Consider the following 14,964-nt stretch of genomic DNA (forward strand, 5'->3'; position numbering starts at 1 on the left):
AGTTTTACTTAAATGCCCTATTAACAAAATATTCCATTCCTTTAGATTAATTAAAGATTCAAAACACTGACCACAAATACCAACAATGAGCTCCTTTACTACATGTATTATATTTCAGTTCCAATTTTATGTGAATTTGATTTTAAATGAGCAAACTGTTTCAATTGGCAAATTGAAGTATTTCAATCTGAACCTGAGAAAGAGTTTTTTTTATTTGAGCAACACAAACTTTGTCACAAAGCCCATGAAAAACAGATAGTGTCCTGGAAGGATCAGGATTTCACACTTCAGTGTTTTTTTGTTATATTAAAATTAAAACTGAAAAATAAATGAAATCGCTACCAAAATAAAAAGAATACTTATATTTAAAATCCAACAAATAAAAGTATTTCAATATTTATTATTCTGTTATTATAGGAGAAAAAAAATGTTTAAATGACTGACTATCTTGCTTTGTGTGTGTTAACTGGTTAACTGGACAGTATAAGAAAATAAGCCTAGTACCAACGTTATATTGAATTTTACGTTAGAACACATTTTCATGCGTAATTAAAATTAAAATTTCTCAACTAGTTTTTCACTGATCCTTGTCAAATCTTTTACATTGAGTTGGCATTAGATTTTTCTGTTTACCAATAATTATTTAAAAATCTGATGATACATAATTTTTGCCATAAGGGTTGTTTTTGCTTGTCGGGCATCATATATAGTATTTGTATTCGTTCAATCACCAATCATCTTCAAATATGAGGACTTTATTCTTTACCACCCAGTATTGCCCAATAAAACCCAGGTTTTCACAGTGCTTCATATGTATATAGATCGGGTTGGCTAAAATGATATCTTAATGATTGAATTTTCCAATGTACAAATTTTAATAAACATTCAATACAGTATACTTAATAGTATAAGCAATTTCAGTCCAACTAAAAGGGGAATGTTAAAATCTTACAATGTACATATTTTCATCATAATTTTTAGCATGAGGGAGGAACTTCATTTACAGAACTTCAAAGTGAATACATAACTTAAGCATTGTGACATAGGAAATGTAAAGATAAATGCGCTATTTGAAAGTCATTAATTGTGTGTGTGTGTGTGTGTTGGGGGAGGGGGGGAGGGGGATTTTCAGCTGCATTTCTGTATTTGTACAATGTTTGGACATTTGTTCTCTATTTCATGTTATTCAGTATGCTACACTTACCCTGATATGTTGTAATTTGCAGAATTTTGGTGTTTTGGTCATTTGTCTTGCCACTGATTGACATGCATCATATCCTACTCTTACAAATGACTGCATGTTTATGTGGTGTATACTCAGATTTTCTTCTCAGTAATTCTGTATTGTAAAAAAAAAAAAAAAATATATGGATTTTCATAATTAATTCCCTTTTTTCTAAAAAAAATAATACAGTGTACTTATTAATGAATAAACAACTCATAAGAATTAGAAATTTCATAAGTGATTCTCCTTAAAAACTGGCAAATTGGTAATTCTCCATGGACAAGAAGTTCAACTTAAGTTGTGTAAACTCAAATTAAGTGACCCATTTCAATGCATGTCTTCACTTGACAGCTTTGGTGTCAAACACACTGTAAATAAACATTCTAGTATTATGTGATTCTTTTGCTTTATGAATAAACCTATGTTCTAAATCTAATAAAATTTGTTTGCATATTGATTACTGCAGAATAAAGAATATCAAATTGGCATGCATTTAATATATTTTATTAACTTATAACACTTCCAAACTCTTGAAGGATGCACATGTTGTTCTTATTCATTTATTACATGTATGACTGTAATGTGTTGCATTTCGAAATTGACATATTTGACCTACATGTAGATACGAAAACCGTTCATGTTGGCTGTTAAAAACTCCTTCCTCTGAAAAATCAGTGCCAGTCTTTTGTTTCTTAACAAACAAAAATGGAAGGTTCATGGAAAACCCTGCACAAAAGTTCTACACATATACACATCGGACATAGAAATAACCTTAATTGTCCTAATCAGAATCAAAATAGTTTGTGTATTTCAGGTGTTTTAAAAACAATTTGAGTTACTACCCCTTTTTCCCTTTGGTTACTTTGCGTTACCTCGGTTGTAAAATGGCATCTGAAATTTCTTATCAGTCACATGATTTTATCGAGTCTGGTAATTATATAGCACCTGTCATGCCTGTGTGAAATCTGAGGTTTATTAATTAACAAGGTGGCGCTGTATCATATAAAACTTCTACCTTCAGAAAGAAGTCGTATGATGTTAAAAAACTTGAAAAACAGACAAGAATTGTTCAAACTAAAACAGTTTAGCATGGAAAATTGTATTTAATTTAGCATATTTTTGCCTTTTACTGTTTGTTTTAAACTGTTCTAAAAGTATTTTCCTGTTAAAAGCGTATCTCGAGTAAAAGTTGAATACTGATGAAATGATCAGGTTTCATATGCATGATGTTTAACAAAATAATGTAGACAGATCTAGACAAAGATTTTGTTACCGTTGAACTGTGCAAAGTTCGAGAATTAAACAAGAGGCTCTCAAGAGCCTGAATAGCTCACCTTATTTTTTTTTGTTAAATCTCTCATCAATGATTATTTTGGCTTTTCAATTTATTTAAATGTTCTTTGAATTGTCCTATTTTCTTCAAAAGCAAAAAAAAAAAATCATTTTCTCCTATGTTTTATTTTAGCCATAGGAGCTATGTTTCTTGACATACAAGGAAATAAAATATAAAATTTATACTAGATACTCTGAAACTCATTTAGAATAAGTTTGGCTAAAATTGATACAGCAGTTTCAAAGGAGAAGATTTTTAAAGCAAGTCAACATGATGAACAGATTGTGAAAAAAAGTCTTTAAAGGGCAATAACTCCTTAAAGGGTCATTTGACAATTTTGTTCAAATTGACTTATTTGTAGATCTTACTTTGCTTAACATTTTTGCTATTAACAGTTTATCTGTATCTATAATAATATTCAAGATAATAACTAAAAACTGCAAAATTTCTTTAAAATCATCAATTCAGGGGCATTATACCTGAAAAACCAGTTACCCAATTCGGCTGAAAATTTCAGGACAGGTAGACCTTGACCTAATAAATACTTTGTCTTATTTGCTCTAAATGCTAGAGCTTTTGAGATATAAGCCAAAAACCCTGTGTTCTATTTTTAGCCTTGACGGCCATGTTTTTTGAAGAAATAGAAAATAATACACAAACTTTATTTTTATACACCCTATTGATCATTCAGTTGAAGTTTGGTTGAATTTGGTTGAGTAGTTTTAGAGGAGAAGATTTTTTAAAGTTAGCAAATATGATGAACAAATTGTGAAAAATTGTCATTAAAGGACAATAACCCCTTAAGGGGTCAATTGAAAATTTTGGTCATACTGACTTATTTGTAGACCTTACTTTGATGATCATTTTTGCTGTTTACAGTTTATCTTTATCTATAATAATATTCAAGATAATGACCAAAAACTGCAAAATTTCTTAAAATTACCAATTAAGTGGCAGCAACCCAACAATGGTGTGTTTGATTCATCTGAAAATTTCAGGGCTGATAGATCTGGACCTAATGAACATTTTTACCCGTGTCAGATATGCTCTAAATGCTTTCGTTTTTGAGATATAAGCCAAAAACTGCATTTGACCCCTATGTTCTATTTTAAGTAACGGCGGCCATGTTTTTTGACGGATCTTGTGCAGGATAATCTAAGGAACAATCATGCTAAGTTTCATTCAAATCCATTCAGTAGTTTCAGAGGAGAAGATGCTTGAAAAATTGTTAACGACAACAGACGGCGACAAAAGACGACGACAACGACAGACGCCAAGTGATGAGAAGGCTCACATGGCCTTTTAATCCAGGTGAGCTTAAAAAGGATATATTTACTTTAAAGTATTCTAAATTTATGTATATATGTCATAATGATAAATGTCATTGAGTACATTATTGAAACTGGACAACTAAAATTGGGATAATATGTTCGTAAATATATTTTTTTTTAAAAAGTGTTTATTGTGGAATACTTGTATTAATATAACAAGCTACAGCAAATTTAAAACAAATAGACAAAATGAGCTTGACGCTATATGTCTTACGGCAAATTAATTTTACACAAATTATAAAAAAGAAGATGTGGTATGATTGCCAATGAGACAACTATCCACTATCCACAAAAGACCAAAATGACACAAACATTAACAATTATAGGTCACTGTACGGCCTTCAACAATGAGCAAAGCCCATACCGCATATAGTCAGCTATAAAAGGCCTGGATAAGACAATGTAAAACAATTCAAAGGAGAAAACAAATTAGTTTATGTATAAAGAACTATAAATTAAAGGAAAGAACTGTTTAGAATTGTGAATATTCTAATTGTCTAATACATGAAAGACAAAGATTATTCGTATTTAATAAAAGGAGGTTCATTAGCCTAGTCAATCTAGCACTAAAATCACTCAACCTCCAACTAATTGCAACACAAGCTTTTTTTAGTGAAAATTATAACATAGCCTTGTACTAACAACATACTAAAACTATCCATTGATATGATTTGCGGAAAAGGTCATTTTGGGTGATATATGTGGTTTTTAGAGAAAAAATGCTGAAAACTGGAAAAGAAGAAAAATTATTATCTATTGTTGCAGTTTTAGACCTAAAGCTTGTGGAAGACATTCAATCTTATCTAAATAGACTATAAAGTAGTCCATCAGCTATTATTATTTATATTGAAGTAATTTTGAGGTGAAATGAGTGATTTTTAGTGAAAAAACGTTGAAAACTGGAAATGCAGAAAATTTCAGTTATTAGTGGTTAATATTTTTGAAATTTGATCTGCATAGAAAAAAGAACATACTTGTGTAAAATATGATGTGTACAGAAATAAAAAGCTCGGTTATTCATGGTTATTCATGGTGAAAACTTTTAACATAGGATCTTTATAGACAGGCTTTATTATCTTATAATTATATGCATATGTATTCCTCTTGCTATCGATATCAATAATAACCAATTTGTTGTGTGAAACATATTTTGTTTTACAAACTAATTACAAAATAAAAATGTGTCCAAAGTACATGGATGCCCCACCGCACTATCATTTTCTATGTCCAGTGGACCATGAAATTGGGGTCAAAACTGTAATTAAAATTAGAAAGATCATATCACAGGAAGCGTGTGCACTAAGTTTCAAGTTGATTGGACTTCAATTTCAACATCAAAAACTACCTGGACCAAAAACTTTAATAAAAGCAGGACATACAGAAGAATGAATGAACGGACGCACAGACAGAAAAACATAGTACCCCTAAGTGAGAAGCATAACAAATGAACATTTTAAAATCTTGGTTACTTCCAGCTTGATTTTTAAAAACGTAACATTGAGAATGGAAACAGAAAATGTGCCAAAGAGAAACCAAGGCCCCTTTTATCGTTCTCCAACATAGTAAGTAAATTCGGCACACGAAGGTGGGCTTCAGCTGACCCCCTTTATTACTGTGTACACTAGTTCAGCGAAATGGAAACCACTCTTGAAACTCCAATACATACACATGAACCAAAATTATCAACAAAAAAACCCATAAATGCAAGACAAACTAAGGCTAGGGGTTCCTGACTTAGTGAAAGTGTAATAATGTATCTGGGAGAAAAACATGTTGTGTGAGAACTCAACCCTCCCATAGATTCTCTAGGCAATGTAAAATAAATAAACACACAGTAAAACTCAGTTTTAAAGAAGTGCATTTTGTGAAAGTTTGAAATTGTTATCTTATATAACTGGTATGTATTTATAGTAATTAAATATGTAGGTATACTAAACCAAAAATTATGATTGTGTTAAAAATAACTGTGGATCAGTTTGGTTACTGCGTAAATTGATTTTGTCATGTTAATTGCTGGGAGAGATATTTTTCTAGTGTCTTTGCATCGTCATTGATTGTAGTCCTTTTTTGTGTATTTTTTTCATCAGCTACTTTTTCAACATTTGAATTGCATAAAGTCACAGTTAAACACAAACCAATTTTACTTAGTAAGCTCTATCAATATCCAGGTTTACATTGTAATTTCAGATATGTACAATCTAATTAAAATTAAATCTCTCACTCGCAGCGACTAAGCATTAAAAATGAGCGAGTGAGAGATTTCATTTTAAGTAGATTGATATATGTAAGCTTTTTAATTTTTTGAAACATATACTAGTTTACTGAATCAGCATGAAATGTAGAAATTGCTGAAGGCAATTAATTTCAAGAGAAGCTTTGTCAATATGATTATAATTTTACCTCAAGAGCTTAAATTTAAATAGCAATTGTACCAAAATTGTCAAATTTTAGATGTTGAAAATGAGATAAGCTGACTGTTGAATGAATTGATGGGATCACTTCCTGGAGGAAGTGTTAATAGTAACAGCGCATTGGCGGATCCAGGGGGGTTACGGGGTTGGTACCTCCTTTTTTGACTGATCAATGCATTTGAATGGGGACATATAGCTGGAACACCCCCCTTTGTCCTGGGTTGGGACCCCCATTTTTTAAATGGCTGAATCCGTCCCTGCAGCGCCTTTTGTGTGTACCCTGTAAACCTGTATGTGGTGGTCTGAAACATTAACCAATTGATAATGACAAAGAACTAACATGGATTGTCTGCTGTATGAAATATTATGGTCAAAGATATATATGTACATATAAAAGAAAGTATTATCAAGTTCTTTCTTTAAGATATCTCGTTAAATTAATTTAAAAGGAAATAAGCTTAAGCATAAGAACAGTAAAAATGTTGTCGACTTTATTGGCCAAAGATAGTCCTGTCCAATCTGAAATTTTTGTTAGTTGTTAAGGTTGCTTTCTAATTGACTTTAAAAATCTCAAACCTCTCTTTATTCATAATTATTCAGATATTTCTCATTTGAACGAAACTAAAAAAATATTCAAATAAAATACACCTAATGCCTAAAAAATATAAATGTTAAGCTTTTAAGGTCCACTAAACTTTATCAGTGATCTCTTGGTATTATGTTTGAAACCATGATTTATTGTAAAATCTCCACATGCTAAAAACATAAGATGTTGTATGATTGGCAATGACAAAAATGTCCACAAGAGATAATAATGATGAGTGTGTGGATGTTAACAACTACAATAGCTCATCGTTAAAATATAAAACTGTTAAGACAATGAATAGAAAATAAATATGACAGACAGCAAACAAGAACCACCATGTACTCAAGGGTCACTTACTTGTGATAATCATATTCATAGTGTGCAGGGTTAACCATGTTCGAGCATGCACTCAGCTCTCTCATAATAAGGAACAGTTGTGAAATAGAAAACAACATAAGTGCAAATTGTAAAACTCACAAAGTCAGCACAGAGTATATACTAAACCAATTAACAAAATGACACTGAGTTATAATAGCTAGTTCAAAGCTAATTACAGTTGATGAATAAATACTCTTGGCACCAACTAAAATATAAATCTGTATACATCCGATTATAAAATTCAAAATTCAAAATTCAAATATTTATTGCCATATAAACTTGAAACATTAAGTTTGTGACATATAAAATAATAAACAATATAACTATATTTCACATATATATATATACACAATCATCCATTTACAGTAACTATTCCAGTGCCCCCTGTCCTCAGTTTTAATGACCTTTTGATGTAGGACCCTAACTTATTTACTTGTGATGGTGTTGATGGATTGAGTATAGAAATCAACTTTTCTTCATCAGATAAATCTTTAACAGAAAAATTAAAATCCAAGTTGTTAAAAAAGTTATTTCTTAGTTCCATATTTAATTTACAATCTAATATAAAATGTTTTTCGTTTTCTAATATTTTACATTTAAGGCATAATCTCTGCTCTCTAGGAATATTTGTATGTCTGCCTTTTTCTATATTTAAATTATGGTCACTTATTCTTAGTTTTGTTATTAATTTTCTATAAGTAAAGTTTGATGTTCTTAAATAGTCTTCAAAACATAAATTTTGTTTAAGATTCTTATATAAATAAAGTTTACTTTTTTCATCTATGTTTTGCATCTTATCATGTATCAAATTTTCAAAGAAGTTTTTAGAGCTTGTTTTTATATAAACTTTAAATGAATTATTTATTTTTTTGTCTGAACTCGTATTTTGTTGAATTTGTGCTATATCTATATTAAGTTCACTTAAAATATTTATAACATAGGTAAACCAGGAGTATACTCCTTCAGAGTCTAAGTTTTTACTAAGCATATAAAATTATAAACCTTTAACCAGTGAAAAGTGGGTTCAGTGTTATTATATACATGTATTATATTGATGTTTTGGTAGGCAACTTTCCTGGTATGGCACTCTTAAGGGTTCAGTGCTACAACCAAAGCTCTATTTATATGGTGTGGAAGTATTGAGATTGTTGCTAGTTACATGAGTAATTTATTATTTGCTTCAGGAGCCTGGAATTTTCATTCTAACATATATATATATAATCATTTAACACTCATCATTTTTTTCCTCTGAAAAAAATTGTTCAATTCTAAATTTTAACATGTTTGTTCAAGAAGAAAAAGAAAAAAAATGTTTTCTTTCAAAACATGTGAAAGTTGTGGTAAAAAAATAAATTGAAAAGTTTGAATTTCAAAATTTAGTCTTGCAAAAAAAAAAAATTAATGGCCAAAGACATGTGTTTCGAGAACACCTCCCCCAAGTAAAATAAACTTAAAACACAGGGGTAGATTTCTTTCAAAAACCTAGTAAGATTGTGAATATGTTGGTTAATCTAACTCAAAATAGTCTTCTGTTATAGGTTACATACCATCACTATTGTGCAGAATTAGATCTTCGAATTGTAAAATAGCAGAACACAATCTTGGTCTATATCTTTATTTAAATATACACATTTTGAGATGGGAAAATGATGCATTTGTAATATTATTCTTTTGAATTTAGATAATTATGCATTGTATTGTATTATTTGAACTGTTTTAAAAAATAAAGATCTGTTTTTGAATAAAAAATATTTTTTTCAATTTTGGCAAATAAGGGGAAGTAACTCATTTTACCTTACTTTTACTACAAAATATTTGCGTGAATTAAACCACTTTCCGCAAAATATATTTTTGTATAGTTTTAGTATGTTGTTTATAGATAGTAACACACTTGTTTTTCAGAGAAAAACCTTGTGTTGCAATTAGTTGCAGGTTGTTCGCTAAATTGACTAGACTACATGCAAACATATTTTTTGTACAATCAATTCTCTTCTTAACTTATGGAAAGGCTTTAAACTGTCTGTAAATATTAAAATTGATAATGACTCAGCCTTGTTCTCCAATTTCATATGTGATAGTTGTCATTTGAAACTATTAAGGGTGAACATGAAAATGACTGAAAAGTGTCTGTCAGTGATTTGATCAATCACATGCGAAAAATCAACTTCCATGCCAAATATTAAACCAATTAACGAGTTATCGAAAAATGAGCGGTTACGCAGATGAAACCTTTGAAGGGATGACATTTGAACTTATTCCTTTCAATATTACTTTCATGGTATTATCATGATTATTATACAGTTTTATAGTATAAATATGAAACAGAATTTTGGCAGTGTATTAAACACAAATCAATCCATGTCCTTCAAATGCAATGAAATTATAGTATGTACAGTTTTTAATTACTTGACCATGTGAACATGTTTTGGAAACTGTTTGATTTAAATTATAAGAAAAATGTCCCCTAAATCCTGAAGTACAGCTAGAAAAAGGTTGTACATGTATGTATTATGACCTGAGTTTTCGTTCTTCAATGCAATGGATTTTCATTTGCATAAGTTGACAGGTATGATGCAGCTTGATAGATTAAGATTGTTTTTTCAACAACAAATTTGAATGTTTTCGAGTTCAAGAAATGACAAGGCTTCACTATAGGTGTTGTTGTTCCAGAAGTACTTCAAGTATTACAAATACTACTGATACAGTTAAAACATGTGTTGTTGTTCCAGAAGTACTTCAAGTATTAAAAATACTACTGAATACAGTTAAAACATGTGATGTTGTTCCAGAAGTACTTCAAGTATTACAAATACTACTGATACAGTTAAAACATGTGCTTTTGTAAATTTCATGCCATAAAATGAAATAGAAAAAGGAAGTCCTTGTTAACTGGGATTATATAACCACAGAAAACTGTTGTAATGCTTGTGCTTAACCTGTACTAGACAGAATACTCTGTCTCTTGTGTGGCTACATTTGTCATTTCATATTTTCTTTTTATCATTTGGCTATTTATTTTTTTTAATTTTTTTTTTGTTCATACGGTAGCACTTTGTCATTTTGGACACGAAAAAATATAATAATAAATAGCCAAATGATAAAAAGAAAATATGAAATGACAAATGGAGCCACACTAGTCCTATAATAAACGTATTTACACTTTTGGTATTTAGCTGTATTTTGCCTCCAATGACCTTAAATCACCTCTGAATAACCTTTTGACGTCAAGCAACAATCACTTTTTATTTTTGACGTCAAATATTTTGAATTATGAAGTCAAAGTTTAAGGGAATCTGTGTGATGTTATGTAATGGCGGACAAATTTGCATACAAGTGTAAATACGTCTATATATGCCTTCGCATTATATATTCACTATTCAACATTTTCATGCTGATATTTTCATTTTTTATTTTTTGTCTAATGCTCAGGTGGCACATTGATTGTAAAAAAAAATCATAACAGCAAATAGAAATAGTAAATAATGCCCCGAGGTCATATGTTATAGGACTAGAGCCACAGAAGAGACACATTTATTGGGTCTAAACCTGTACAATATCAATGAATTTTGTCATGGCATAGGAATAACACCTAGTAAAATCGGTTTAATACCAAAGCTTTTAAAATTACTCCCTGATGCTATAAATCTTACGCTAAAAGTAAACTACAATATTAAACAAATGGATAGTTTCCTGTCAAACTATCTTCTTCTTGACGTCGTTGCAGGTCAAATTTGGGGCATGTAGGTGTATTGGAAAGATATCAATGTAAAGATCGTTAATTGTAAGTTCTGAATAAGCATCTTTCTAAGGAGCACCATCATAAGCGTAGGAGGAAGCAGTTGAAGAATCGTTCCACACCAAATGATAAGTGTTGGAGGGCCCAAGGCTCTCAATCTTTAACATTCTTAGAGAATTAGATCTTTAAGAATTTCCTTTTATCTTTCTTTAAATATGGTGATTACAGTGTAGTACTGTTGGACAAGGGACGTATGATCGATTCATATAGAATAATAATCATATGGCAGTGGCTATTTGACCGGCACCGGCAAAATAGCAAATTTGCTATTAAGCCGGTGTTATATAGTCATTCTTCCCCAATGCCAGTTTTTCCCCCGGGAGAAAGACTGGCATGAGCCAATCTTTCCCCCCCGGGGAAATTTTGGATCATTGTGACTCTTCCCCTGCGGAAAGTTGACAATACGTATACATATAGTAACTTTCCCCCCATGCCAATCTTTCCCCGTTATGGATTTCACTATGTTTATATAGAGTCTGGAAATTAAACTGAACAGTGTTAGAATTAGATTTATTTATAAAAACACAAAATCAGTCTGTCTATGAGTCAACAAGTCTGTCGGCTTTCTGATCAACAGTCTTTCTATGTGTCCCCTAGTCTTTTTACATTTTTTTAATGACTGTCTATATGTCCGTATGCAAGGAAAAAACTACTGACAGACCAAAAGTGGTTAAAGTAATTGTACGTATTTGGTCAATGATACGAAGGGTCCACGAAAGAGAATGGATATGATCAGAATGTGCTTCGTGTGAATCTATACTATTAAACGAGAAGACCTCATTTTGGGGTCGCTTCTCTTCTTTCCACAATAAATTAATCATCATGCCTCTGTGTCCTATGGGTACAGTGCATAATCGCATTTGTCATCTATTCATATGATTATTCAGATTGAGTTATTTTGGGTGAAAAACGAGAAAAAAGACGTCCGGATATGTTTCCGTCATTGGGCGAAATTTTAAGTCAGATTAGACTTCCGATTTGCGTTTTTCTGTAACTATGAACACTGATGAACATACATTGAAAAGTAATGATACAGACATTAGTACTGTAAGTGTAGCTGGAATAAGCGATATGTATGATTTGAACATTCATTTAAAGCAAACATAATGTTGTTAAGAACTTTTATAGTATTAAAGCTAATTGTTAATAGCTTGAGTTAATAATTTTGTATGAATTACACCTCCACGCAATGTAAATATAAAATATGTATCAATGAGAAAATATGTTTTTTGTTTTTTGTTTTTTGTTTGTTTTTGTCTGTCTGTTTGTTTGTTTATTTTTGTATTTGTATCTGTATTTTGTAAATGTCGGCTGGTATCATTTCTGTATAGGAATTTACACCAATAAAATTATTTGATTTGATTTGATTTGATTTGATTTACATTAATACTACGAATACAGTGTATTTTCTGTCTTATATCCGTCATTGGACAAAATTTAAGTCAGATTAGACCGGTTTGCGTTTTTCTTTTTACTTTGAAACAAATACATATACTACGAATAAAGTGTATTTTCTGTCTGATATCATTTTCAAGTTTACTATCCACGGCAGTCACAGGGTTTGTTTGATAGAGAGGGTCTGAATAATATATCAATGACCGCTGTGGATCAATTATTAAACTGTGAATCGACTGTAAAAAGAAAATACACTTTCGGGACGTCTGGAACGGGTGTTTTTAAGATCGAAATTTCAGGATTGACCATTTCGGGATCCGGGATTTCTTTTTTCGAATTTCGGGATGTCGAGATATTTAATTTGTATAATACATTTTTTTAAATTCAGAACCTCGGGATTTCATGTTTTTAAGCCTGGGATATTGGGATCAGGGCCCCTCTGCAGTGGGGGATCCAGAAATTTTCATACGCAGGGGCCCGTTGACTGCCTAAGAGGGCCCCGCTCCTGTCATGCTTCAGTGATTCTTATATAAGCAACATATTATTTTCCAGAAAAGGGACCCCTAAATCCGCCTCTGCGCCGACCCCCCTTAAATGAATGTTCATAATATACAGATATGCGCTAAAATTATTCATGTGTCATTAAAATTAATAGAGAACAAACAAAAAAAAAGGATTTGTTTGTGGAAAAAGGATCGAGGAGCCGTGCTAGAAAAACAATTATCTTGTCCCAAATAACCTATGACTTTTGATACCTTTTCTGAAATTCTCAAGTCACTAAATGTTTTACAAAAAAAGAAGATGTGGTATGAATGCCAATGAGACAGCTCTCCACAAGAGACCAAAATCACACCGAAATTAACATTCAAAGGTCAACCTACGGCCTTCAACAATAAGCAAAAGCCGATACTGCATAGTCTGATATAAAAGGCCCCGAAATGACAATGTAAAATAATTCAAATGAGAAAACTAACAGCCTTATTTATGTACAAAAAAATGAACGAAAAACAAATATCACTAAACCACTGAATTACAGGCTCCTGACTGTAATGTTCATAATACATGTACACTAAATGTATTTTCATAATGAAATTAATCGAAAACAAAAAATGGGAATTTTGGAAATAAAGGAGGAGGGTTAAAAAAACATTTTCCTGTCCCCAAGTACCTATGACTTTTGATTCTTTTCCTGAAATTCTCAAGTCATTAAATCTTTTACATAATTCTTCCTACACCACTTTACATCCTTTCAAATACGCTCTGAATGCCCGCGATTTCGCGGGTGTGTTCTAGTAAATATATAACATAGAAGATGTAATATGAGTGACAATGAGACAACTCTCCATCAAAATAACAATTTATAAAAGTAAACCATTATCGGTCAATGTACAGCCTTCAACACGGAGCCTTGGCTCACACCGAACAACAAGCTATAAAGGGCTCCAACATTACTAGTGTAAAACCATTCAAACGGGAAAACCAACTGTCTAAGTTTTATAAACAAAAAACGAGAAACGAGAAACACGTATAAATGACATAAACAAACGACAACTACTGTACATAACGGATTCCTGACTTAGGACAGGTGCAAATATTTGAAGCGGGGTTAAACGTTTTAATGGTACCAAACCTTCTCCCTTTTTCTGAAACAAAAGTATAACATCACAACAGAGAAAAACACATATAAATACTTATCAAATGTATATTCACACGATGAAGCTTTGGTAACTATAAACTTAGAAAAAAGTTACTATCATTTAAAAAATCTTATCGTGACGTCGTTGACGTTATATTACGAGGCGGAAAATTTAGCTTATCATGCTACTCACGGGGGAAAATTGGCCTGATCCTAGTTTTCCCCTTATAACGCTGAGGGGGAAAAGTGGGATCATGCCAATTTTTCCGGGGGGAAATATTGGATCGATCCAGTATTTCCCCCCGGAAATTTTGGCATGAGGGAAGAATGGCTATTGGACACCGGCTCTGATTAAATAATGTCTAAGGGAGCTACCATTTGATTTTTATGGGGGGGGGGGGGGGGGGGGGGTAGGATGAAATTTGAAAAAAATACACAGGACAGGAGTTTTGATGATTTAAAAAAAAAAAGGCAGGATGATACCCTTGCAAAATAAAAAAAGTCAGGATGATAATTTATGTAAAATAAAGTCAGGATAAACTAAAAAAACGGGACCGGATAAAGTGAAAAATAAAAAGGCAGGACAGAGATAACAAAAAAAAAAATGCAGGACAAAATTTTCCATCCTAGCCCCCCCTAAAAAACTGTGTACACATCGAAAATTTGACAAAAATAACTAGGGCTCTAAAGAGCTTGTGTCTCACCTTGGTCTATGTGAATATTAAAGGATGCAGATGGATTCATGACAAAATTGTTTTTTTGGTGACAGTGATGTGTTTGTACATCTTACTTTACTGAACATTCTTGCTGCTTACAATTATCTCTATCTATAATGAGCTTGGCCCAGTAGTTTCAGTGGAAAATGTTAGTAAA

General features: G+C 31.6%; 1 protein-coding gene across 2 annotated transcripts in view; it reads right to left on the reverse strand.

Annotated features, from left to right (window-relative positions):
* LOC134696273 (large ribosomal subunit protein bL9m-like) overlaps window positions 1-11,039 on the reverse strand; it is a 48,544-nt gene extending 37,505 nt beyond the window's left edge. The window contains exons 1-2 of one of the 2 annotated variants that reach the window (XM_063557972.1): window positions 10,915-11,039; window positions 1,205-1,339 (exon numbers count right to left, since the gene is read on the reverse strand). In XM_063557972.1, the coding sequence (XP_063414042.1) occupies window positions 1,205-1,300 (96 nt within the window). In that variant the 5' untranslated portion in view covers window positions 1,301-1,339; window positions 10,915-11,039. Of the gene's footprint in view, window positions 1-1,204; window positions 1,340-7,243; window positions 7,263-10,914 lie in introns of those variants that run through there. The other variant, XM_063557973.1, reaches the window with a different exon arrangement.
* Window positions 11,040-14,964: the final 3,925 nt, after the last annotated feature.

Source organism: Mytilus trossulus, chromosome 14 (assembly GCF_036588685.1).
Source record: "Mytilus trossulus isolate FHL-02 chromosome 14, PNRI_Mtr1.1.1.hap1, whole genome shotgun sequence".
In the NCBI taxonomy this organism is placed as follows: domain Eukaryota; kingdom Metazoa; phylum Mollusca; class Bivalvia; order Mytilida; family Mytilidae; genus Mytilus; species Mytilus trossulus.